Genomic DNA, 23,627 nt, shown 5'->3' on the forward strand with positions numbered 1-23,627 from the left:
TGAAAATCTCTTTTTTTTTTTGTAATATTTCTTTTTTTTACGCTTATAGTGGATTTTTGTTTGTTATAAGGAGTAGTAAGTAGTAAATCTAAAGTAGCAGCATTAGGTAGAGATTGATTTGTTACGATGATGTTTGCATGTTTGAATAAAAAAAAAAATAATAATAAATCAGAAAAAGAAAAACATACAATATTTTATAAATAACATCATCAGCAGCATCATCATCATTACCAGCAAAACAAAATTATAAAAAAAAATTAAATTAAATTAAAAATCATAATATTTTTAAAAGTTCTTTTTTTTAGCAGCAACATTATTTAATAATTTTAAAGCTGTTAAATATTTCTTGGTTTTTGTTGTTATTGTTGTTGGTTTTTTCAATAATGATGTTCTTGTTTCTTGTTGTTGTTGTTGCTCTGTATGTATCATTAAGCAATTCTTATTTATTTCAAATAATAATTGTTGCTTTTTGATAGTGCAGTTTAAATTTTTAATTATGTGTTGTTCTTTTTTTATTGTTGTTGCAGTTGTTGTTTCCTTTATTGTTGTTGTTGTTGTTGACGTCATTGTAAATGCTTTGCAGTTGTGATCAACTAAAAACAGCTGCCTTCTGGTGGTTGCGCCAATTTAAGATTTTCCTTACAAGTCATAATTCGACGTATCTCCTGTAACAAGGACTTAATAGTATATTCACGATTCCATCGTGACAACATGGGTACTAGTCTTGAATCAACCTAAAATTATGAAAAATTAAACAAAAACACATAAATAACATAAACAAAGATAGGTAGTTTTTTTTTTTTTTATAAATTTCTTGAACTACTTACCACACCGTTTTGATTAATACAATTAATATTAATTTTTGTTAAAAATTTTATCGTAGGAGGTTCGTCAGGATAACGTTCACCGCAATCAATCTTTAACGAATACATTCTATTTTCAAAAGGTGTCTAAAATAATAGAAACAACAAAAAAAAAAACAAAATGTATTTAATATCTTTTAACTAAAATATAAATAAAAACTATATTGAAAGTGAAAAATACAACTTACACGAGGAGGGCCAATGATCATACCGATCCAATATGTAAGAGTCATGTCATCATCATTTTCAAGGCCCCATGATATAGTGCCATCGCCAACACCTTTCTGACCTTGATCTAATTCTTCCAATAAACGGAAATTTCTTGGAACCACTAGAAAAATTGTAAATATATATTAAACAATAATAATAACGATAATCATCAAGAACAATATAATGACGTTTTGCCTTTGCATCATTACGTTTTCAGAAAATTATGATTTTTTCATAAAATAATTAGTATCTCTGTGTTTATACATATAATCGAATAAATTAAAATATTGTTATTTTTTTCTAATAATTACAACAAACTATATTTGTTTATATGTATTTTGGAATGCAAAATAAAACGATAGCTCAAGAGAATTGTTTATTAGAGTGGCCGCTACAAATGTTTAATGAAAAAGTTTTTCGGTGATCTTAGTTTAATTTTCAAATTGCAGTTTTTTTCACAATCCCTTAGTTATTTTATCAAAGTTTTATGTTATTTTATTATTAAATTTTTTATTAATATGTTTTTTTTATTGGTTTCATACAAACGGGTGCCACCCTAATGTACAACTGTATATTTGTGTGTTTCCTATACGTAGTGTTGTTATTTTTTCGCTAATCTAATTAAATAACATTTTATTTTTAAAATATTTCATTTAAAATGTATTAGAAATTCCAAAAAAGTTAAATAATATATATTTTAAATAGGAAGTACAGGTCGGTCGTTTGCTATTGACAAGAAAAACATACATCTTATGTAGAAACTAATAAGATTTTATTCATTACCGAGATTCTTATTAGACTAATACCTTCCTTCAAAGCTTTCCAGCGCAATAGAAGGAAGTTGAGTTAAGTATTTTTGTTTTTTTTTGTGACATTTTGTGTGGAACACTTTTGTGGTAGAAAGGCAAAAGTACATAAGTTGTGTTTTTGTGCTTTTTATCTATCTATCTATCTATCTATCTATCTATCTATCTATCTATCTATCTATCTACCTATCCATCTACCAACTACATCTCTATTCGAACAACCAAATGCGTGGAAAATGGAGAACTGCTTAATACAAATGTGATTGAGTATCATGGACCAATAGAAGATCGAATTGCGATAAATTCGTTATTATGAAATTTAATCGAATTTGAGCGCTTTTATAGAGTTTTTAATGTCCCAAAAAGTTTTTAAATAGGACGAATGTTTCCATATCTTATAAATATAACAAGACAATCCCGTGTACACTCAAAAAACAAACGCATCGTTAACTCCTTACCACCGCCCCCTAGGAAAAAATTAATGCTTCTAGTATCTATTATAAAAAAATACCAAAATGTTATTGATTAACACCAAAACATAAATTATTAGTTATTGAAGCCACATTATTGTCACATCAAATTGAAAAATACACAAAACAAAAATGTGAAAAAGTATTAATTACCAGGACGCCAATAAAATATCAAATTGGAAAATGACTAGTCATAGTTTTATTCTGTTTTGCCAAGACTCAGGCGCATATGCAGTTTTAAACATGACAAGGAAATAGAATAGAAAAAACTTATTTTATATGTTTAATTTCAAAAACACATTATTATTTCGAGTTAAAGCACTTTATGGAAAATGGTATTTATTTCATTTTAATTTTCTTTAAACATTTTTCCACTTTATCGTCCTATAAAATACATCATAATCATATACCAATTATACTGCAATGACTATTCCACTTTCACGTTTTTTTTTCTCCAATTTTTTTTGCAAAAAAAAAAAACACAGATATTTTTTCCTCACGAATTAATCACCTAGAGATTTGTTTTCATTGTTAATTTTCCATGTTTAATGAAAGTCATTAGCATGTTTATGATTTTTTTGCAAATTAATATGTATTTTTTCTTATTAATTATATTTTTTTTAATGAAATAAATTCTTACCAACACCGGTGGATTGATTCGCCATTTTTCACTCTTCACAGCAATCTACACACATTCACAAGAAGATAACTTCTTCTTCAATTTTATTCTCACTTATTTCTTATTCGTCTTAAATATGTATATCGATCTCTTTTTTGCACGTTTATTTTACTTATAGGGCGTTTTTTGTTGCTACTTCTTTTGTTTCTTTCACGTCGTATTATTTTTTTCCGCTCTTCTTCTTGTTTCTTTGCCTTTTTAGCTGTTCGATTTTTCTACAAAAATGAGAAATTATATTTTTATCGTTAAAACACTTTTTGCAAATTAATATATGATTTAATTTGTTCTACTGGAAAGATAAAAATATATTTTAGGGAATTTTTTGTGTTTTAAATATATAAAAGTTTTCTAGGATTTCAAAATGTTTTGATTTTACTGCTAAGATTTGCTGAAGTTTTTTTTAATCAATTCGAAAATTCGCGAATTAAGTTGTCAGTCATTGCATTTGACAAAACAACAAAAACATAATTTCGAACATAACACTGATGGTAATAGAATTATTTAAAATTCTCTGAAATGTACAAAAAATCGCTATAAAAGTAAAATATTTTTGGCAGTTAAATTGACCGTTAACTAGTGTAGTTGTTGCTGAGGTTGAAAAATTTCGGGTCATTCCGGTACGTAGAACCGGCTGTCAAAACGTTGATAAGCTATGTGATCGAGTGAATGGTAATCTCGAAGAAATACACAACTTCTTCACTGGGCGTAACTTGAAACTATCACCAGCGAAATCTTCAGCTACACTTTTCACCACCTGGACGAAGGAGGTAAACTTGAACCTAGGCGTCGTAGTCGATGGAAACCAAATTCCGACTGTGAACCACCCAAAGATTTTGGGGGTCACCTTTGACAGCCTGTTTACTTCCTCAGCTCATGCCACTGCAATTACGCACATATTACGAAGTAGAAACAAGGTCCTCAAAGCGCTATCCGGCAGCACTTGGGGAATGGACAAAGAAACCTTGTTGGCTACCTATAAAACAATTGGCCGGCCAGTGGTCAATTATGCTGCTCCAGTGTAGTCTCCATCGCTGAGTAATACCCGGTGGAGAAATATTCAAATCTGCCAAAATGCAGTCCTAAGGACTGTAACGGGCTGCATGCAAATAACCTCAGAACACCATCTACATGAGGAAACGAATGCTCTCCCAGTCAAGAAACATAATGTCATGCTGGCTAAACAGTTCCTCCTGGGATGTCACCGGAGGAGTGATCCCAACTTTAACATCACACAGTTGGATGCTCCCCCGAGGCATGTCAGGAAGGACTTTCGTGTATACGAAGACAGCATACGAAGTTATGTTCAGGATCCCTTAGATCGGACTTCGTATACAGCAGCTTTGAACGACATTCATAGAGACGCCATCAATACCGCGGTTTCAGGTTACCGCATTAATGTCGTTCTTTGAGGTCGCCCACCGCCCATAGCAGAAATAGAGAAGAACCTGCCGCGGAAAACAAGAGTTGCTCTGGCACAACTGAGATCGGGATGGAGCAACAGGCTCAACGCCTACTGGTCCCGCATAGACAGTGCCGTCCCCAATATATGCCCATCTTGTGGACAGGGTCCCCATGATACCCACCACATATTTAACTGTCTAGCCCACCCTACTTCACTTAGCCCAATGGATTTGTGGACTAACCCCATTGAAGTAGCCCAATTTCTTGGCTTGGACCTAAATACAGAACCCCCGGATTAAAATTGTATAGTTTAATCTGCTACAACAACAACAACCGTTAACTAGTGAAAAAAAATTATGTAGTTACTCACTCACTGACTAATTCAGTAAATGAGTTCCCTCGGACTTACTACATGATGGGTTTTCTTTAATTACGATAAGGGTACCAAAGTATACCTGGTTCTGATAGTTTCATATAAAATGCTATGTCGTTGGAAACAGTCGTAAAAAAATCTCCTCATTTAACCTATATAAAGTTATCACGAATATCCTTTTTTTATATCTATTTGTTATGAAACTATAATAGCAACCATAATTTTCCTTGGCAATATTGGTTGCCAGCGACATTTTTAAAATTTTATTTGAAAAATATATTTCGATCAAACGATTTGTGTTTGAAATCAAACATTATTTTCGGATAGATTTTTTTGCAATTAATAATTACTTTATAGTTTTTAATAACAAATTACATAAATATGTCTTTTAAATCATTGTTAGTACTGGAGAAACCATTGCAACATTTAGCCCTATCGGATTGGCATAATCGTGTAAATAGTTTGAGAAATGTAGCTGACGCTAGACGAGATGATGCTTTCGAAATACGTCATAGCTCTAGGACGTTAAGAAATGAGACACGCATAGAAGGTGATTGGACAAATTATGAAACCAATGAAGCATTGGATAATCGGTAAATACAAGTTTTTTCCCTTATCATTTTTATCTAACCTAGATTAGATTTTATAAAATACGATTCTAAAATATATCTTTATTATATTCAAAGAATTTCTGAACTAAATCGTTGGAGAGAAGTTATTTCGAAAACTCTTGAACGCATCGAACGTGAAATGAAATTACTGAGAGAAGAAAAAGCCTCAACCGAACGAGAGCTAGAAGCTATACAAACACCTCTATCGGTTATAGGCGAATGTTTAACCATGCGCGATTGTCGTTTAGGCTCCGAAATGACTTATGATGATGCTGATAGTGAAATTAAAAATGAATTAACAGTGGTGGAGAATAATCAACGTTTACTCGCCGATCAGTGTCAAAAAGCATGGGAGAAGTTGTGTCGTCTAGAGGAGGTTAAATTCAAATTAAATTTAGAAATCGATAATAAAAGCGAGGCAGAAAGTATCGATTTGTCGCAATCATCTCTTAATAAATTTGCGGCCAATATTAGCTATAAAACCGAAGCCACAAGGAATCCTAAAAAGTAAATTCATTACCATGAATGATGAATATATATATATATTTTTATAATCAATTTATTATATTCTAGTTCGTGTTCATATCAATCATGGCTAGATCACACCAGAAATATGAAACAACTCGCTGAAAATGAATTGGCCGATACGTATGCTATAAGGGAAGCATTGTTTGTTTGTCGAGAAAAGGCAAATAATATGCTAAAATCTCAGCAGGAAAGAACTGAACATACTATTCGTAAACGTATATTTGAAACACAGAAAGCTCGCAATGAATTGGAGTGGCAACAACTAAAGGTATGCAAAAAATTTAATACTTAACCATGGTGATATGTACATATATTTTTAATATTCATTATTAGGGTTCTACAGTTGAAACGAAAAGTCGACTTTTTTCATTTAGTTAAAAGTCGACTTTTCTACTTTTTTCATTTAAATAAAAGTCGACTTTTAGACTTTTCGACTATAAGTATTTTATAAATTGTCGACTTTTCGACTTTTTCCGTCTTTTCGACATTTTTCGACTTCTTTCTACTTTTTTCCGACTATTTTTTGACTTCGAGTTTTTCGGACTATTTTAGAGTTTTTGACTTTTTTTCCACATTTTTAAAATTTTTACGACTTTTCGACTTTTTTCGACTTTCAGACTTTTTGGCTTTTTTCGACTTTTATTCACAAAGTCGACTTTTCGACTTTTTTCACAGACGATAGTCGAGTTATCGACTTTTTTGGAACAAAATAGTCGACTTCGACTTTTTTCGACAAAAGTCGATTATTTAAAAGTCGATTTATAGAACCCTATTCAATATTTAAGAATTATTTTTATGCCTTACACCACTTTTGTGGGGAGGTTACATTGGGTTTGTGCTGAAAGTCGGTAAAACATAATTTATAGAACTTTTAATGACTCTACCGATTTTTGTAATAATCGAGCCTCATTTGACCCTAGCCCCCATACAAACTCCCCTCGCGAGAAACATATTATTCCCTCAAAAGGGTTTTGCATAAATACAATGAAAGCTCCTCACTTCAATTTCCTTCACAGATGAAAGATGAAATGGAAAAGGCCATATGTGAAATTAAAACCCTTGAACAGGCTTTGCGTGATAAAACAGATGGTTTGAAATTAGCTGAAACTCGTTTAGAAAATAGAGCTCAACGTTCCGGCATGGAGTTGTGTTTAGATGAGGCACACGATCAACTTTGTTTTGAGGTACAAAAGATACGTGAGATACGTCGTCGTCTAAATGATAAAATCGAAGAGGCCAAAACGAATTATAATCTATTGGAAGAGCATGCACAAAAAATCAATATTGATTTGGAGAATAAACAACATTCGCTGATGACAGATATAAGAGCGTTAGATTTGCGTCAACGTTTAAAGGGTGGGGAATTTGGTCAGAGTAATCCGTTAGCGGCAGGACAAACTGAACGAAATATAGTTTTAACTAAAATGGAAAATGAAATTCCCAAAAATTAATTTTTGATAAATATCTTATAAAAATAAAAAGCATTTGATCGTTATTGAGTAACAAAAATAGATTATATATATCTTATTTTATTGATATATATCTTATAAAAATAAAAAGCATTTGATCATTATTGAGTAACAAAAATAGATTATAGACTGTTGTTGTTGTTGTAACAGCTCGACTGTGGCCGATAGTTCTTTACTGGGGAAAAAACTTTCGGTTCATACAGCTGTCGCTGGGTTGACAATCTTTGGCCGAGTATGACTCGGGTCGTTCCGGAGCGAAGATCCAATTGTCGTGGGAACTGTAGATTAATGTTGTTACAGTTTTTCCTCTGTTGGCGAGTTTTTCGTCAGAGAAGTGCATGATGTTGCAGAAGTCATTTTTGAACTACATAAATTGCTTGCATAGGTTTTGATGTCGTAACACTTCAACCATAGATCTTTTATAAGAAATTGTTTATTAGCTCCACCCACTCCTTGTTTAATGTTGTTACTAGTTAAATTTTATTGCTTACTTAATTCCTGAGAAAGTTTTAGAAGTTAAACCTTTATTTCAAAATTAAAATCTAATTTACCCAATTTGGGTCTGAAGTCAACTTTCCATTGAACTATACTTTTACCATTTTCTACATTTTGGGCTTTGCCTATCAAATTAACACCTTGACGTCCAAACATATCCCATTTTATAAATTTACCCGTTTCTATTGCTTCCAAAGGTCCAGAACTTACAATCGATTTTGTTCTCGAAGTATTATCTAGCAGCCAATCTACCCACAAAGCAATACCATTACAACTTGCTGAACTATAACAAAAAATAAAAAAAAAAAATAACAAAAATTTAAAAATATTAATATCGAGTGCTTACTATTCGATTGAAATGTCTCCATTTACTGATTCGTCTTTGTTGAAATTTCTAAATTCCACTTGTAACAATTGTTGCGGTGGTGCTAAAGCTCTACAGGGATATTCCCACAAAGGTTGGGCTTCAACTTTAGACTGGGCTATAGAGGTAGAACTCTGAAAAAATGTACTAATATGTTATAAAAACTAGTTTGTATATGAGTTAAGACTTACCTCAACCATTTTATCAAAAAGTTTTAGATTGAAACCCTCACATTCTTTAAGAGGTGTTCTTATTTTATGTAGATCTAAAAACTCTACGGGTACACAATAAATACGTGCACCAAATGGTGATATTTCTACATTATCCGATAGATTTTCTATAATTTTCATTAACAAAGTGCCAAAGTAAAAATTATCCCAAGGTAGTATAGAGGTCAAGAAATAGGGTTCCGCAAAAATATGAGTTATATTTTGTAAATTAGCCTCATTAAGATCCTCTAATTTTTCTAAAAACTCTACATTTGTTAGATTATTAAACTTTGCTACAGAATCCATAAAATATCTTGAATAGCGATGGGGTTCATGACACCATACCTTGGAAGCTTTTAAACGTTCACAGGCTAAGCCCAAAATACAACCATCACCGAGTACCAAAACTTGTGTATCGGGTTTAATATGCTCCTCTAAATAATTTAAATAACGCTTATTTCGTGGACTTTGATTCAATTGTCCAATGCGTGAACGACCATAGGTCATATGTAGGGAACAGGTGCAGCTGTGGCGAGGAACAGATTTTTTTAGATTTTCATCAGATTTCTTAAAAGCATCAAACCATAAGGAGTATTCATCATGATTACAATTCAATATGAATTCTTCACCAACATTGGTAATATTCAAGGGTTTGGGTATATAATATATAGCCTGCATCCAATGATCTCTCCAGGGTACAACATTAGCTAAAGGTTTAGCTGGATAATTTTCGTTGGCCAATTGTTTAAATTCGGGATGTGCCCAAAATGGGGCACAACTAAGTTTTATTTCCTCATCGAGGTCCATACTGATATCCCACCAATAAAACACCAAATCTGTGGAGCCAACACTTGTAGCTTTTAGAATATGATTATGTTCTCTTTCCAACTCCCGGAATTGTTTTCGATTAAAGTCAAATTCAAAAATTTCAAAAGGCTCGGCAATAGGACGAAATTGATCTAGCGGCAATTGAGAAAGTTGTACATCATGTAGATTAGCTTCACCTTGACAATTAGCTATATCTTTGGGTGGATTTAAAAGTATATCACCATCCAAATTGGCTAAGATCTTTAAAGAATTCCATTGTGCTGCCAAAGGTGATTGTACAACCTGAGCATAACAGGTAGCCTTAGAAGGTATACATATAACATCTTCAGTTAACAAATGATCATGAGCGTGATTGTAGATACCTATAGCACCTTCCCCTATTAACTCGGTATCAAGGACTTCGGTAACTAATATATTAGCTTTACGCGGCATATCTTCACCCACAATTATATCCGTAGATCTCTTCTTAATCAATGTAATTTTATCTTTTACCTTATTAGCTTCCAAAATTTTTTCAGCACAATTGGCCATGGGTATAAAAGCCTCACATGCGGTCACCGAATCAGCACCCGAAGCCACAGCCATCATTGAAAGTATTCCAGTACCCGTGCCAATATCTAAAACATGCGCCTCTTTGCCATGTTTATGAAGTTTTTCTATTGTTTTACGCAGGGCAGCATAATATTTTTGATTTCTTTCTTTATCGTGTAGCATATCACCAAAACCGGCATTTGCCACTTCCTGATGATAGTCGTAAGAATCTTCTTGTGAGGCCCATTCATTTTGACCCGTTATGGGGTTAAGCACTTGAGTAAATACTGCCATTTGTCTTTTTATATTAGAAAACTTAAATTGAAATGTTTTCACGTATTTTAAGAGCATATAAATATATTTTGCAAAAAATTAAAACTATGTAAGAAAAACGCGTTTTCCCATTAGAAAATTAATAACAAACAATTCAGAATAACAATTTACTATTGTGAATTGATTATTTTCATTTTGCCTTAACAGTATTGCCATAATTAAAAAAACATATTTTGTTATAGTGTTGTCATTACTGGTTATTTGTGACATTTGATAAGACAAACACTTTGTAAACAAATTAAATTATAAAATATTTATTTTTTTTTATTTTACTAACAATTAAAAGAATTATTAATTTTTTTGTGTTTTTAATAATATATAAATATAATGGAGGTATCTTGCGGTAATGATGAAACGTATATAATAGAACAATCTAAAAAATTGCGCTCAACAGATCCTTGTTCGGCAAAATCTTGGATTATTACAGCTAAAACTTTATTTCCAAATAATTTTAATGTACAAGTAAGTTTGTCAATATATTTTTGGAAACAGAATTGTTGATGTTAATAATAAATATTAAAAACTTTCAGTTTGAGGCTTATCGTTTGGAAAAGGATGCTAACAATTGTGAAGAAGCAGCAAAATGCTTTAGTTACATGTAAGTTTTAATTTGTTTTCCAATCTACTATAGTCTCCCTTAGTTTTCCCTTTTTCCAGCATTCTAACATTTCAAAATCAAAATGTAGAACTATGGGAAGAAGTTAATGAGTTAACAAATGCTTTAAGAGCTCCCGAAAATGAGATCACCCCAGAACAAGAATTCTATGTTAAAATGTTTCAACATGTTTCCTATGATGTCCAGCATAAAATATTAATGTTAACCGTTAATCATACAGAAAATAGTTTAAATCAATGTAAGCTATTGTTATTAGTATTAAAACGTTTCCCACAAGCAGCCGTAACACATTCGGTAAGTTTTTCAAGTAATTTTTTTCCTGACAATATTTAGATGTTATCGTTTTTACAGCCACGTCTTTTGGAAATGATAGCGGATGGCATGAAACAAAATCCTCAAAAATATCAGGAAATGTTGGTGGAGGAAGCATTGCCTTTAATCTATCATAAAACACCAGAATTACCAGCCGGTTTGGTGTGTCGTTTGTTTACTATATCTTTGGAATATTATATCAGACAAATTATAGATGAAACGAAATGTGATACTACCGAGGTATGGAAGAAAATCTTTCAAGTTTTAATGCTCTGTGGCAAGATACAACGTTGGGAAACGTTTTTGCCCTTTAATAAAACCTGGTGAGTTTAAGACACTAATAATTTTTTAAGATTTCTTTAAAAACTTAAAATTTTTGAAAGGGGTCAAAATGTTTATTGGGATAAACTAATCGAGATAGTTTCAACAAGCGCCGCTGGCAGTACACAAGTATTATTTTACGCTACAACACTTTTTATTTACTCTCTACATTGTTACATTAAAAACTGCAATACACGACCAGAGGATATGGAAATTAATCATGTGTTAGTTGAGGGTTTCACGGATTGGAAATTAGAACGTACCGATGCTCAGAGCATGGAACCACCACGCATATCATTGACCACACCTACAAGTAAAGATATTTCTAAAGCCTTTGTACATGCGGCTCAATGTTGGCAACTTTTAAATACCGAACAATTTCAAAGGGACTTTAGTAAACTTCTTTTAACATTACCCTTGTCACCGTGGATATCTAGATTTCTATTTGATTTGGCCATATATTTTGGCCATCAGGAGGAGGCGAAAAAACTTATGTCCGAAATGACTATAAAAAGTAGTTTAGTACATCATATTTTAAAATTAAGTTTAAATTTGTTGCAGGGTAAATTAACAGTAAGTAAAAATCATTTAAAAATAATAGTTTAATAAATAAACATTATTTTTTTTTTTTTTTTGTATGTTTTAGTACGAAGGTTTTGAGTGCATTTTAAAAATTATCAACGATTTGCCTCCCAACCAAGGTCAAGTTTTGGAACAATTAACCTTAAAGGTACCACGACACATGATATTTATACCTTTAACCCAGAAAGCTTTAGTACAATACTGTACCAAAGCGATAGTAACAAATTTAAGTGTAAGTTTTATAAAAAAAAATTGATTTTGCTTGACTTCTAATCCAACCTTTTACTTTTAGCGCAAAATCTATGAACCCAATTGTCCTGACGATATTTTGGGCGATCTTTTGATACTACTTCAGCTGGAATATCCCCGCGAAAAAGAAATTGCTGAGCAAATATTTTCCATAATAACCAATCGCCGTTCGTTTACATTTCACAATTTTACTGCTTTTTTGATAAACATTGATTTTATTGAGGAATTCATGTACATTTGGCATTCGCACAATGAAGATTTTAATTTTGATTTTACCGCCAATAATGTGCCGGCAATTGGTAGCACCGGAACTGCTGGTGCACGGACTCGTACTCGTGGTTCAGATAAGGGTGTAAGAGAAGATTTTCGCTTGATAATAAAACAACAAATATCACGTTCGAATGAAAATGTCACAGCGTTGATAGCGAATTTTATTAGCCAAGAACATATGCGTCTTATGCATTTTTTATTTGATGTAGAAGTTGGCCAATTTTAATTTACTTTTTTTTAAATATACTATGTTTTTTTATTAAGTTTACAGTGGAACAAGTAGTAAAGTATAGTCGGGCATGGCCGACCATATAATACCCTACACCATGAGTATATTTTTAATATTTTTACTTTTTATAAAGAAACTTTTATGTTGAATATTATTCCAAAATATTTAAGCAATTTATTGATAAAAAAAAACTAAAATTTCTAAATGAGGCTTTATATAGGTCAAATATGGGCCGATCCTCGGAAAAAGGATATATTTTTAAATAACAGTTGGTTTTGTTGAGTTTCATTGCGATACAAATGGTTACAAGTAAATTTTAGACGTTTAAGACATTTTTTGAAGGGGGGTTTGTATGGGGGCTAGGGTCAAATAAGGGCCGATCCTTACGAACATCTGCAGTGTCATTTATACTTATATAAAACTTACTTGTGCCAATTTTTAGCGAGATAATAGAATATTTGACGTAATTATGGCATAAAAAGTTCAAATCGGGAGGTACGGTTGTATGGGGGCTAGGTGAAATAATGGACCGATTTCAACCATTTCCCTGTGCCAAAAAAACATGCTTGGTCCAAATTTCATCAAATTATCTTGAAAATTGCGGCCTGTACCTTGCGCACAGGGTTTACATGGACAGCCAGCCGGACAGACGGACGGACATGTCTTAATCGACTCAAAAAATGATTCTGAATCGATCGGTACACTTTAAGGTGGATATTGGACCAATATTTTTGTATGTTACAAACATCAGCACAAACGTATAATACCCTCCCCACTATAGTGGTGTAGGGTATAAAAACGAAGACATAGTTTTATTTCAAGCCCTTACATATGAAATACATTTGATGTTGTTCCACTAACTTTTTTCCATTAGCCAAAAGTTTAGTTTTAAAAATATTTAATTGAATCATAAATAAATTTTATTTGAAAATATTTTTAAATTAATTCAATGTGATATGTACCAAATTTTGTCAAGTTATTACAATCTTTAGGAAAACAATAGATCAATTTTAATGAAATTCATTAGGTCTAAGACAAAGATACATCGCTAAATCATCAAAAAATTTACTAAACTTTTTCTTATACAATAAAACGGAATAAAATCGAAAGCATACTATTAAAGGTATGAATGAGTTGTTCTATTTTAGTGATAACTATCTAATACGTGTGTATAAATAAAAATGATTTACTAGACATTTTAATAATTTACACAAAGATTATTTTCATATTTTTAATAGCCATTACACTTGTACATTGTAATCATGCTTTACATAGGACATAAAAATATTATACAAAGCCGTACATACATTAACAAATGTAACACGATATTTCGTTTCTAAATAACGGAAATTAAGATACTGAGCACCAGGCCATAGCATCCAATCTATAAGATAGATAAAAAGAAATTTCTCCTTAAGTTCATCGTTGGTTTCCTTAAAGGTTTTGCGTTCTAGGAAACAAGCCGAATAGAAAAATATAAATATACAAGCCGGAGACATTATTAATTCATCTATTAAGATTTTTTTCATAACATTTTTAAAATTTGCCACCGGCATCACTTTATCCATCCAATTGTAAACGTAATGATGTAGAGGTCCTTGCAAGGCACCCACTATAAACATACGTCCTATACGCTGCCAATCATAACGTTGTGCATTTGGTAGGCCACGTCTAAATTCAATCTCTTGGGCCATAACATCACCAAAAACCATTAGAACACCGGAACCTATAATATTGGTCATTAGTAAGTATTTTCCAAAGATATTCTTCCATAATCTGCGTATTGCTATAAATTTTGTTTCTTTGGTAATTGGATTTTTTATATTATTATTGCTACAGTTGTGTTTGATTCTATAGATTTGTAACTGAACATTTTTTGGGGATGATATTTTTATGGGGTTTATTGTTGTTGTTGTTGTTGCTTTAAATAGGGAGGAATTTTCAGCCAGCTGTTTTCTTATACTTTTCGTTGTTTTGTGGTGAAATTGACAATAACTTCTGGAAATTGTCGTTTGACGCAATATTAAAGTTGTGTAATTTGTAGCTTTACTTATAGCAAACATTATTTTTGTTTTTAATTAATTATAAATTCACTTTAATTTTTTTTATTTTAATAACTTAACGCTAAATTTGTACGTTCCTTTACTTCTAACCACAGACATTATTTACACCTGACCACTTTGTTTTTGCTCATGAGAATATTGCCACCCTTTATTTTTTACCTTACTTGCATTGATGGTCAACCACAATTAAGGCCACAGGCGATAAGGCGTTTTGTTAATTGTAAATTTTTGTGTTATGAAATTATTAAAATTTGTTTTCGAGTACAAAAACATAATTTTAGCAAACTATTAATTAACTAACTTACTAATTAACTAACAAACTAAAATTAGGAACATAGACGACGTTCCCACGACAATTGGATCTCTGCTCCCGAACGACCCAAAGTTTTTTCTCCAGGACAATGAACCGTGTTCATTAGGATATTTTAGAGTAAAAATCCTAAATATTCAAATTTATTAAAAACAAAACAGCACTTTCAATTTCATGAAATACGGTTTGATACCACAGTATCATTTTAATTGATAAAACACCATGGATTTATTTAATTGGCAAACTTGTCTCTTGCCTTTGTCCGGTTACCGTGTTTTATTTTATTAATTGTGAGCGAAATCTTTTGTTTAACTAATATTTTATATTTAATGGAAATTAAATTATCTTACAGTAAGAGAATATGTCTTAGTTTAATTAGCTGTTTCACAAGCGTCCACCCAATCATTGTAAACATCTAAAGGTTCTGATAGGAAATTAATTGTTGTTTGATAATCCTCAAGACAAACACGACAACTTATACGCGCCGCATTGTGGCCTTTATCCATTTTAACTTCACACGACTTTTCATGATTACAAAAAGGACAATTAAACTGTTGATCTAAAGGTTCAATATTTTTACGTTTTGGCGGTGGCTTTCTCTTTGATTTACGTCTTCCCATTTTGAAACTATAACAAAAAAAATCAAATATGTTTTAGTTGGTTGGCTGTGGCAAGTTATGACTGCTTGGGTAAGCAAATAACAACAAATATGTGCAGATTTCATATGGTATAAGTTTGTAAATAAAGTATTATTAACTTTTCTCTATTTATATATTTTGTTTTTTTCTTTTTAACTTACACTTTATATCGAAATTTTTATTAAAAATATTAAAACAATTTTCTTCTAGAAAAATATTTGTTTTTAATATTTTTATTTTAAAACATGGCGTCTTACAAGTGATGTCTCTTTAACGTTTTATTTAACAATTCTAGCGATTTTTACATAAGTACATTTGAAATGGTATCTAGACGTAATAAAAGGTGCTTTATATTATAATGAAATAATAAATTTTCATTTTGTATTAATTCAATGTATTTTACAAATAACTATTGTAATCTGGAATAATGTTAAAACATTTTGTAATTAATTTTTTTAATCCGTCGTTCTGTCATTCAAAAACGTAAATAAACCAAAACAAGATTTATCTTGTTTTGCCAAGAAATTTTAATTTGTATTAAAAACATTGCCGCTTAGTTAGTGAAGGTCCACACTAGGAAACTTTCGTAGAGAAACTTTTTCTTAATTCTCTTTTGAAGTTTCCTAAATGTCCACACATAGAAACTTTTATTTCAGAAACTATGTACTAATTGCATTGATTTGTTGTACGAATGAGAAGAATAACAAAACAAGTTTCCGAGTACGGGAAACTCCGTACCGTGAGAGAGATGAATGATATTCCTTCTCTTTCTCTCTCATGCAAAATCAAAAGTTTCCCAAAAAAAGTTTCCTAGTGTAAAATTTCTTAAAATTTTAATAAATAACTAATCTGTTTAATCTTATAGAATGATTTTTTTAAAGACCAAAAATGGATCGATCCTGAAAAAAGGAAATGTCAATGGTTTTATGTTCGCCCACAAAAATTTTGCAGAATTTAAAGATGGAAAAGTTTTTTCTTTAAAATAGTCAGTATAACGGTTCTATGTAAAAAATAGCTACAAATATTTAATATATATTTCCGTCAAGAAATATTTCATTTACCAGCCCTGACCTAAAACAAATATACAATAAAGTGCTGCCAAGTTTATTGCAGACATAAGCGTCATTTTGTTGATGACGTCATATAAATAATCATACAACAACAAGCCGGCCAGTTTTTTTATTTTTGTTTTTTTAGTTCACAATTAATAGCAAAGAATATTTAACTTACATATATTTTGTTTATTTTTAGCATATTTGTGTGACCAAAAAGCCTTAACGCATAACATAATTTATTTTAAGGCATTGTAGAGAAAAAGTGAATTTTTTATTTTGTTTTTGGCAAAAACGTGGCGCATTTTTTTTTTAAATAAACTAGTTTTCTTATTGTAAACTATAACACACAGTGTTCTTGCTAGTTTATGGTTTTGTAAAAAAAATATTTATTAAATAATCTAGATTTCTATGAATCAAAGTTGAAAAAGATGAATCTACTAGTGGTATTTTTGCTTTTGTTTGCTGTACGTTTAGCTTCAGTGTTTGTGGTGAAAACATTTTATGTGCCCGATGAATACTGGCAGAGTTTAGAAGTGGCGCATAAATTAACCTTTGGGTACGAAAACAATAATATTAATTTAAAGATTAAATCATGTTTATACTTAACCTTTTTTATTATAGTTATGGATACTTAACCTGGGAATGGCTGCAGGGTATACGCAGTTATGTGTATCCCCTTATTATAGCTGGTGTCTATAAACTATTGGCCATATTTAGTTGTGATACGGCCCAATTATTGATCTTGTTACCACGCATTCTACAAGCCACCTTGTCTGCCTATTCAGATTATCGTTTCTTTATTTGGTCGGGCAAAAAGAAATGGGCTCTATTTCTTATAATAGTGCCCTGGTTCTGGTTCTATACCGGTTCGCGTACTTTGTCCAACACTTTGGAAACCTCATTAACAACAATAGCTTTAAGTTATTTTCCTTGGTATGGAGAGGGTGTTGCTTATTTGTGGCCCGCTGCTTTATGCTGTTTCTTAAGACCAACTGCTGCCCTGATTTGGTTGCCTTTGGTAGTTTATCATTTGCGTAAATCAAAATTATCCTGGACTGAATTAATCTTTAAACGTTACTTGATTATTGGGTATGTGGAAATTGACTTTATACGCATAATAAACAAATTATAATTTGATTATAATTTTAGTTCAATTGTGGCTGCTGTTTGTATTGGCATTGATTCGTATATGCATGGAGAACTTTTAATAACTCCCTATGAGTTTTTAAAATATAATATTTTCCATAATATAGGCAGTTTCTATGGATCTCATCCTTGGTAAGTTAAGAAGTCAGAAAATAATATCTTTAGTATGTAATTAAAAAATATGATTTGATTTATAGGTATTGGTACTTTACTGTTGGTTTACCCACTGTTTTGGGTATAAATTTTTTGCCATTCCTTTTTGGCATCATGGAGACTGTACGCCATCGTGAGGTTTATCCTGTACGCAAGTATTTACTTATAACTATTTTACTTTCTCTTTGTGCCTTGAGTGCAATTGAACATAAAGAATTTAGATTTGTAAGTGTTTTACTGCCTCTATGTTTATACATTACGGCCGATACCTTGACCAGATGGAGTTACAAAGCTTCTAGGTAATTGCTGAATAATATAAACAATTTTATTGTGTTATTCTTTTATATTAACTATTTATTTTGTTTAGATTATCATTATGGTTTATAGCGGCCGTCATTGTTTTTGGCAATGCCTTACCGGCCTGGTATTTAAGTACCATTCATCAAAGAGGCCCCTTGGAAGTAATGGATAGATTACACGATATAGCTAAGGATTATCGTGATGAACAAAAGCATCCAGCTAGTATATTATTTTTGATGCCCTGTCATTCGACTCCCTACTATAGGTACAAGAGGAAATTACAAAAATAATCGTTTAAACTATTTGAATATTATTTTCTTATTATTTCTAATTTCTCTAGTCACATGCATCAAAATGTTACCATGCGCTTTCTTACATGTGAACCAAATCTAAAGCAACAAAACAACTACAAGGACGAAGCTGATCAATTCTACGATTCACCCGTACACTGGTTACGTTCACACATCCCTTCATATCCACGCACAGCGAAACCTTCGCATGTGGTGTTGTATGAACCATTAGCTCAACAAATCAATGAATTCCTGGTGGACTATAAACTCTTGCATAGGATAGCCAATGCGGAGGTAAATCCTAATGTTGAACCCCAATTAGTCCTTAATGAATGGTCCCGCCTCATTAAGGAGAAACAGTTAAATGTTGACTCTTTTTTACAGCATGTACAAACAAGAACTGGTAAAAATATACTAGTTTTTCAACGTTTACGCACGGGTGAAGAGAATACCTTTAATCGTGAAGAATTTCAAAGTCACGATGAAGAGAAATTAAATCTAGCCAAACTAGCTGAATCTAATGAAAATATACTTTATGGCCAAGATGAATTTACCACCGAAACTAATATGTTCAATTGATTTAAAGTTTATGCTTTAAATACCTAACTCCACCTTTCAACTACGCTTAACTAAGAACTAGTTGCTTGTTTCAATTACCTACCAAAAGGCTTTTTATTTTTATCCACCTGGTACAAAAGATCAAAATAATTATTATTTAATAATCTGTGTAGGCTATAATTATATTTTTAAACATAATTTACTATTTTAATTTTAAATGTGGGCGTTTAAATTTTTGTGTTAATTTATTTTTGATGATTAACTTTTTTCTTTCGTCGTTTTAACTTGCAATACTCTTAAAAAAAATTGTATTTAAAAAATTTACAAAGAACCAAGTGCAAAATATTTTTTTAATTAAAAAATAATAAAAAAAATGAGTTCAGTTTTTTAATAAAAAAAATAATAAAAAATTAAACAAGTTTCTAGTTTTATTTGTCCAATTCACAATCAATGTCGTATCGTTGTAGCACTGTATGTCATAAAAATTTTTCAAATAAAATTTTTTGAAACAAAAACAAAACAATAATAAAAATTTACGACATACTACGATACAACGTCGATTGTGAAATGGATAATTGTATTTTAAAATTATTATATTTTTTAAAAGCTCAGTATATTATATCAATATTATAGAATATTTAAAAATAGGGTTCTATAGTTGAAACGAAAAGTCGACTTTTCGACTTTTTGTATTTAGTTAAAAGTCGACTTTTCGACTTTTTTCAATTAGTTAAATATCGACTTTTCGACCTTTTTTGATTTTTTTCGACTTTTTGAATTTTTCCAACTTTTCGACTTTTTTTAATTTTTCCGACCTTTTTTCGACTCTTTTCGAAGAGACTTCGTCTTTTTTCGACAAAAAGTAGATTGTTCGATTATTCGAAAGTCGATTTATAGAACCCTATTTAAAAAGTACCCTTTGAAAAACGAAAAAGAACAAAAAAGTTCCCCTTTATGGCATCTCACCTAATTTAGACTCTACATACTTAATTTTTTTATTTTTGGGTTCAATATTATAGAAAATTCAAAAAGTACCTTTTAAAAAGCGAAAAAGTACCAAAAAGTTCCATTTTATGGCTTCTAACATAAGCCAGGCTCCACATACTTAATTTTATGTTTCAAGCCATTATCAACACACTAGTGCTGCTCTCGCTCTGCTGCTCTCGCTCTGCCTTGTTTTATAAACAAGCGTACAATAACAAAATTTACCGTATGATTATGTATTTTGTTTTTTGCATGTTTGTAGAAATTTGCAGAGGTTGTCTCGGATTTTTGCTCATATCTCTGTTTTTTATGGACCGATTTTGCTGATATTAAATAGCGTTCTTCCTTAAAACATGTCTAACAGAATTTTTGAAGATTCGGAACTCACCGATATCTGGAGTCCTCTAAAAACTGATTACAACAAACATTCAGACATACAAGCAGACAGACATACGGACATGGCTTAAACGACTCCGCTATCTATAAGGATACAGAGTATATATACTTTATAGGTTTGGAAAATTATACCGATTATATAAATTACAAACGGAATGCCAAACTTATATAAAAAGAAATGTCTAGTGAATTTTAAACGTTTATCTTAACTTCATCAATAAATTGAGATTATTATGTCAACCAGACATGGAAAATTAATCACCCCTGCTCTTCATTTCAATTCGAATCGAAGTTTTCTTCGTTTGCCAATTTTGATATTCTGCATTTCGATTTGAAGCTTCGTCACTAAAATACCAACTTACAAAAACGTAGTAACTATCGTAATGCAGAATACAGACAATAGTAAAGCATTTTTGCTGGAATACCAATTTTCGATCGTTGCGTAGCTGAATGCGGAAACGTAACCGAAATGTAGAATAGGGGTTCATATTTATACCCTACACTACTATAGTGGGGAGGGTATTATACGTTTGTGCTGATGTTTGTAACATACAAAAATATTGGTCCAATACCCACATTAAAGTATACCGATCGATTCAGAATCATTTTTTGAGTCGTTTAAGACATGTCCGTCCGTCTGGCTGGCTGTCCATGTAAACCTTGTGCGCAAGGTACAATCCGCAATTTTCAAGATAATTAGATGAAATTTGGACCAAGCATGTTTTTTGGCACAGGGACGAAGCATACAACCGTACCTTCCGATTTAAACTTTTTATGCCATAATTACGTCAAATATTCTATTATCTCTCTAAAAATTGCCACAAATAAGTATAAATGACACTGCAGATTTTCGTAAGGAACGGCCCTTATTTGACCCTAGCCCCCATACAAACCACCATTCAAAAAATGTCTTAAACGTCTAAAATTGACTTGTAACCATTTGTATCGCAATGAAACTCAACAAAACTAACTGTTTAAAAATATATCCTTTTCCCAAATTTACCGAGGATCGGCCAATATTTGACCTATAAAAAACCTCATTTAGAAATTTTAGTTTTTTTATCAATAAATTGCTTAAATATTTTGGAATTATGGTAATATTTAACATAAAAGTTTCTTTATAAAAAATAAAAATTTTAAAAATATACTCATGGTGTAGGGTATTATATGGTCGGTCATGTCCGACTATACTTTCCTACTTGTTTTAAATATTACTTAGTTTTAAACTACTTAACTAATTATCTGTTAGACCATAGACTGTACTAAGCTATAGACAAGACTTTAGTTCAGTTCTAGTACAGAGGTATACAAATTTTCCGTCTAAAAGATGTCATCATTAAATTAGACGCTATTATTAAAAGTTTCAAAAATCCGAATCGATTTAAATAGGGCTTTAACTGCGGCATTTGAAAGAGTTCGTTCAACATTCTTAATAAAGATTTCAAGCACTTTTGAATGCCTCAATTTGCCGTAAGCTTAGTTATTTATTATTTTATTGATTTTTATTTCATTTTGCCATGCATTTAGTTGAAATTAAGTGTTATACACTTTATACGTATACTACCTAAATAGAGAAATAAAAAGCACTTAATCTACTTTAATTTATTAATAACTTTTCAGTTATATCACAATAATTCGTAAAAATAAATTCAAATAAAAAAAATTAATGAATTTATATTTGTATAAATCTAAAAGCTTATAGTAAAATTAATTATGATATCAATAATTAGTTTTTAATTATGGAAGAATTGATTTTTTTTTAATCTAGATCAAGGAAGTAATTAATAATAGAGAGTATATATATTTTAAATCGTGAGCTAGTTTAAGTTAAATTTAAATTATCTAAATGTTTTCTTTGACTCTATCACAAGTGTTGTTACTAAGTATGTTTCGTTTGCTGTCTTTTGTTATATTTAAAAATCTAGTTAAAGCTTTGGTTTTTATTAAATAAATTATCATAATTAAAGTGATATTATTAAACCTGCATATATCTATAACCCCTGATATCTTTATGATGATAATTTTCATTTAATTTAATATATTGACCTAGGAATTGCTGAACCACAGAACTGCGGCATAAAGCATGTAATTGACCAATGACATACGGAGTAGCTATAGTTATGAGAATATAAGCTAAATAGGGTATTTTATCGGTATGACCCCAGGGATAGAACCAATAGCCACGTCTAATGGCATCACGTGTATGATGTGTTATGAAGGCACAAAGTAAAACACCAAAAAAGAGACTCCACTTGAAGTAATTCAGACAGGCGTTGCAAATGTAAAACAACAATAAACCAAAAATAAACGTTGAACAGTGTAAAAAGGGGCGACGCATAAGATTTGTGGCATCCTGTTGGGAAAAAAGTTAATTTTATACATACATATACCCCCTACGCTCTAGAGTACTTACCTCCAAGCTCCAGCTTCTAGCGGCTATAAAATGATCCACATCAATTAAACTGGAGCAAGCAAAACATGTAAATATAAGAAACCAACCAAAGAAATGACTTGTTCTTTCGTAAAATTGCACAGCAAATGCTATACCCGACAGAGCTCCTATCGCAGCATGTGTAGCATTGTCTGCTAAAGCCTTTAACATCGGATGTTGAGTTAATTCCACAAAATTATCACCCAATAAACAGGTAATGCTCACCAATGTGGTGAGTATAATGCGCATATAAACCATAAGATGACAGTGCATGTAATCAATTAAATACGACAAATATTCAAAGAATATAAGTTAAGGACGGCTTCTGTGTGTTGTTTTGATTAAGGAAATGTTTTTTCTATCTCATTTGTGTTTAATATAGATTTTCACAATATTTATATTATATTTCTCATTATTATTGTGGAACAGCAAAGCACTGCTACAAAAAAAGATTAACGGCGTATCACTTTTTTTGAAATGACGGCCAAAAATACATTTTTATAGTCATGAAATTAAAATTTTTAGGTGGACATAACTTTGGCAGCGGCTTAAAA

At 31.2% G+C, this 23,627-nt stretch overlaps 8 protein-coding genes and 1 pseudogene across 11 annotated transcripts; 4 read left to right on the forward strand and 5 right to left on the reverse strand.

Annotated features, from left to right (window-relative positions):
• Positions 1–458: 458 nt before the first annotated feature.
• Positions 459–3,396, reverse strand: LOC111683497 (ubiquitin-conjugating enzyme E2 variant 2). Its single transcript, XM_023445574.2, has 4 exons — positions 2,990–3,396; positions 1,052–1,194; positions 828–950; positions 459–734 (listed from the first exon to the last, which is right to left on the reverse strand). The coding sequence occupies exons 1-4, from the start codon at positions 3,012–3,014 to the stop codon at positions 594–596; spliced, it is 432 nt and encodes a 143-aa protein (XP_023301342.1). The 5' UTR covers positions 3,015–3,396; the 3' UTR covers positions 459–593.
• A 201-nt stretch (positions 3,397–3,597) lies between these two features.
• On the forward strand, positions 3,598–4,560 carry LOC124420241 (annotated as a pseudogene).
• Positions 4,561–4,898: 338 nt separating this feature from the next.
• LOC111683511 (tektin-B1) lies at positions 4,899–7,534 on the forward strand. The gene is made up of 4 exons (XM_023445590.2): positions 4,899–5,395; positions 5,489–5,920; positions 5,987–6,209; positions 6,958–7,534. The coding sequence occupies exons 1-4, from the start codon at positions 5,184–5,186 to the stop codon at positions 7,390–7,392; spliced, it is 1,302 nt and encodes a 433-aa protein (XP_023301358.2). The 5' UTR covers positions 4,899–5,183; the 3' UTR covers positions 7,393–7,534.
• A 326-nt stretch (positions 7,535–7,860) lies between these two features.
• Positions 7,861–10,269, reverse strand: LOC111683491 (protein arginine N-methyltransferase 7). The gene is made up of 3 exons (XM_023445565.2): positions 8,461–10,269; positions 8,252–8,403; positions 7,861–8,188 (listed from the first exon to the last, which is right to left on the reverse strand). Exons 1-3 carry the CDS (start codon positions 10,186–10,188, stop codon positions 7,927–7,929), a joined length of 2,142 nt encoding a protein of 713 aa, XP_023301333.2. The 5' UTR covers positions 10,189–10,269; the 3' UTR covers positions 7,861–7,926.
• An 84-nt stretch (positions 10,270–10,353) lies between these two features.
• On the forward strand, positions 10,354–12,783 carry LOC111683493 (integrator complex subunit 10). Of its 2 annotated transcripts, none has more exons than XM_023445571.2 (7): positions 10,354–10,632; positions 10,701–10,768; positions 10,828–11,080; positions 11,138–11,421; positions 11,482–11,992; positions 12,066–12,233; positions 12,294–12,783. In XM_023445571.2, exons 1-7 carry the CDS (start codon positions 10,498–10,500, stop codon positions 12,744–12,746), a joined length of 1,872 nt encoding a protein of 623 aa, XP_023301339.2. In that variant the 5' UTR covers positions 10,354–10,497; the 3' UTR covers positions 12,747–12,783. The 2 variants fall into 2 exon arrangements, with proteins under 2 accessions (XP_023301339.2, XP_046807427.1); XM_046951471.1 differs by having other exon boundaries at positions 10,490–10,632; positions 10,812–11,080.
• Positions 12,784–13,966: 1,183 nt separating this feature from the next.
• LOC111683500 (mpv17-like protein 2) lies at positions 13,967–15,088 on the reverse strand. The gene has a single exon (XM_023445579.2). The coding sequence runs from the start codon at positions 14,810–14,812 to the stop codon at positions 13,991–13,993; it is 822 nt and encodes a 273-aa protein (XP_023301347.2). The 5' UTR covers positions 14,813–15,088; the 3' UTR covers positions 13,967–13,990.
• Positions 15,089–15,349: 261 nt separating this feature from the next.
• Positions 15,350–16,064, reverse strand: LOC111683502 (transcription elongation factor 1 homolog). Its single transcript, XM_023445581.2, has 2 exons — positions 15,922–16,064; positions 15,350–15,749 (listed from the first exon to the last, which is right to left on the reverse strand). Exon 2 carries the CDS (start codon positions 15,740–15,742, stop codon positions 15,494–15,496), a length of 249 nt encoding a protein of 82 aa, XP_023301349.1. The 5' UTR covers positions 15,743–15,749; positions 15,922–16,064; the 3' UTR covers positions 15,350–15,493.
• Positions 16,065–16,906: 842 nt separating this feature from the next.
• LOC111683487 (GPI mannosyltransferase 3) lies at positions 16,907–19,671 on the forward strand. Of its 3 annotated transcripts, none has more exons than XM_046952682.1 (7): positions 16,907–17,077; positions 17,218–17,371; positions 17,437–17,904; positions 17,965–18,093; positions 18,159–18,413; positions 18,482–18,679; positions 18,755–19,671. In XM_046952682.1, the coding sequence occupies exons 2-7, from the start codon at positions 17,244–17,246 to the stop codon at positions 19,281–19,283; spliced, it is 1,707 nt and encodes a 568-aa protein (XP_046808638.1). In that variant the 5' UTR covers positions 16,907–17,077; positions 17,218–17,243; the 3' UTR covers positions 19,284–19,671. The 3 variants fall into 3 exon arrangements, with proteins under 3 accessions (XP_046808638.1, XP_023301329.2, XP_023301330.2); XM_023445562.2 differs by having other exon boundaries at positions 16,908–17,371; positions 18,755–18,998; positions 19,089–19,671; XM_023445561.2 differs by having other exon boundaries at positions 16,907–17,371.
• A 2,435-nt stretch (positions 19,672–22,106) lies between these two features.
• On the reverse strand, positions 22,107–23,562 carry LOC111683499 (transmembrane protein 267). The gene is made up of 2 exons (XM_023445577.2): positions 23,056–23,562; positions 22,107–22,995 (listed from the first exon to the last, which is right to left on the reverse strand). The coding sequence occupies exons 1-2, from the start codon at positions 23,344–23,346 to the stop codon at positions 22,618–22,620; spliced, it is 669 nt and encodes a 222-aa protein (XP_023301345.2). The 5' UTR covers positions 23,347–23,562; the 3' UTR covers positions 22,107–22,617.
• Between the last annotated feature and the right edge of the window lie 65 nt (positions 23,563–23,627).

The sequence above is a fragment of the Lucilia cuprina genome, chromosome 5, assembly GCF_022045245.1.
Source record: "Lucilia cuprina isolate Lc7/37 chromosome 5, ASM2204524v1, whole genome shotgun sequence".
Taxonomy (NCBI): Eukaryota; Metazoa; Arthropoda; class Insecta; order Diptera; family Calliphoridae; genus Lucilia; species Lucilia cuprina.

Excerpts from the sequence above, each read along its gene's own strand:
- LOC111683497 (XM_023445574.2), bottom strand. The coding sequence starts at position 3,014 with ATGGCGAATCAATCCACCGGTGTTG. Across the intron at positions 951-1,051 it reads TGATCATTGGCCCTCCTCGT|ACACCTTTTGAAAATAGAAT; the intron begins GTAAGTTGTATT and ends CTATTATTTTAG. Across the intron at positions 735-827 it reads GTATTAATCAAAACGGTGTG|GTTGATTCAAGACTAGTACC; the intron begins GTAAGTAGTTCA and ends TCATAATTTTAG.
- LOC111683511 (XM_023445590.2), top strand. The coding sequence starts at position 5,184 with ATGTCTTTTAAATCATTGTTAGTACTGGAGAAACCATTGCAACATTTA. Across the intron at positions 5,921-5,986 it reads GCCACAAGGAATCCTAAAAA|TTCGTGTTCATATCAATCAT; the intron begins GTAAATTCATTA and ends ATTATATTCTAG. Across the intron at positions 6,210-6,957 it reads TGGAGTGGCAACAACTAAAG|ATGAAAGATGAAATGGAAAA; the intron begins GTATGCAAAAAA and ends TTTCCTTCACAG.
- LOC111683491 (XM_023445565.2), bottom strand. The coding sequence starts at position 10,188 with ATGCTCTTAAAATACGTGAAAACATTTCAATTTAAGTTTTCTAATATA. Across the intron at positions 8,404-8,460 it reads TTTTTGATAAAATGGTTGAG|AGTTCTACCTCTATAGCCCA; the intron begins GTAAGTCTTAAC and ends ACATTTTTTCAG. Across the intron at positions 8,189-8,251 it reads GGAGACATTTCAATCGAATA|TTCAGCAAGTTGTAATGGTA; the intron begins GTAAGCACTCGA and ends TTTTTGTTATAG.
- LOC111683493 (XM_023445571.2), top strand. The coding sequence starts at position 10,498 with ATGGAGGTATCTTGCGGTAATGATGAAACGTATATAATAGAACAATCT. Across the intron at positions 11,081-11,137 it reads AAGCAGCCGTAACACATTCG|CCACGTCTTTTGGAAATGAT; the intron begins GTAAGTTTTTCA and ends TCGTTTTTACAG. Across the intron at positions 12,234-12,293 it reads CGATAGTAACAAATTTAAGT|CGCAAAATCTATGAACCCAA; the intron begins GTAAGTTTTATA and ends TTTTACTTTTAG.
- LOC111683500 (XM_023445579.2), bottom strand. The coding sequence starts at position 14,812 with ATGTTTGCTATAAGTAAAGCTACAAATTACACAACTTTAATATTGCGT.
- LOC111683502 (XM_023445581.2), bottom strand. The coding sequence starts at position 15,742 with ATGGGAAGACGTAAATCAAAGAGAAAGCCACCGCCAAAACGTAAAAAT.
- LOC111683487 (XM_023445561.2), top strand. The coding sequence starts at position 17,244 with ATGAATCTACTAGTGGTATTTTTGCTTTTGTTTGCTGTACGTTTAGCT. Across the intron at positions 17,905-17,964 it reads AAACGTTACTTGATTATTGG|TTCAATTGTGGCTGCTGTTT; the intron begins GTATGTGGAAAT and ends TTATAATTTTAG. Across the intron at positions 18,094-18,158 it reads TTCTATGGATCTCATCCTTG|GTATTGGTACTTTACTGTTG; the intron begins GTAAGTTAAGAA and ends TTTGATTTATAG.
- LOC111683499 (XM_023445577.2), bottom strand. The coding sequence starts at position 23,346 with ATGCACTGTCATCTTATGGTTTATATGCGCATTATACTCACCACATTG. Across the intron at positions 22,996-23,055 it reads CTAGAAGCTGGAGCTTGGAG|GATGCCACAAATCTTATGCG; the intron begins GTAAGTACTCTA and ends TTTTCCCAACAG.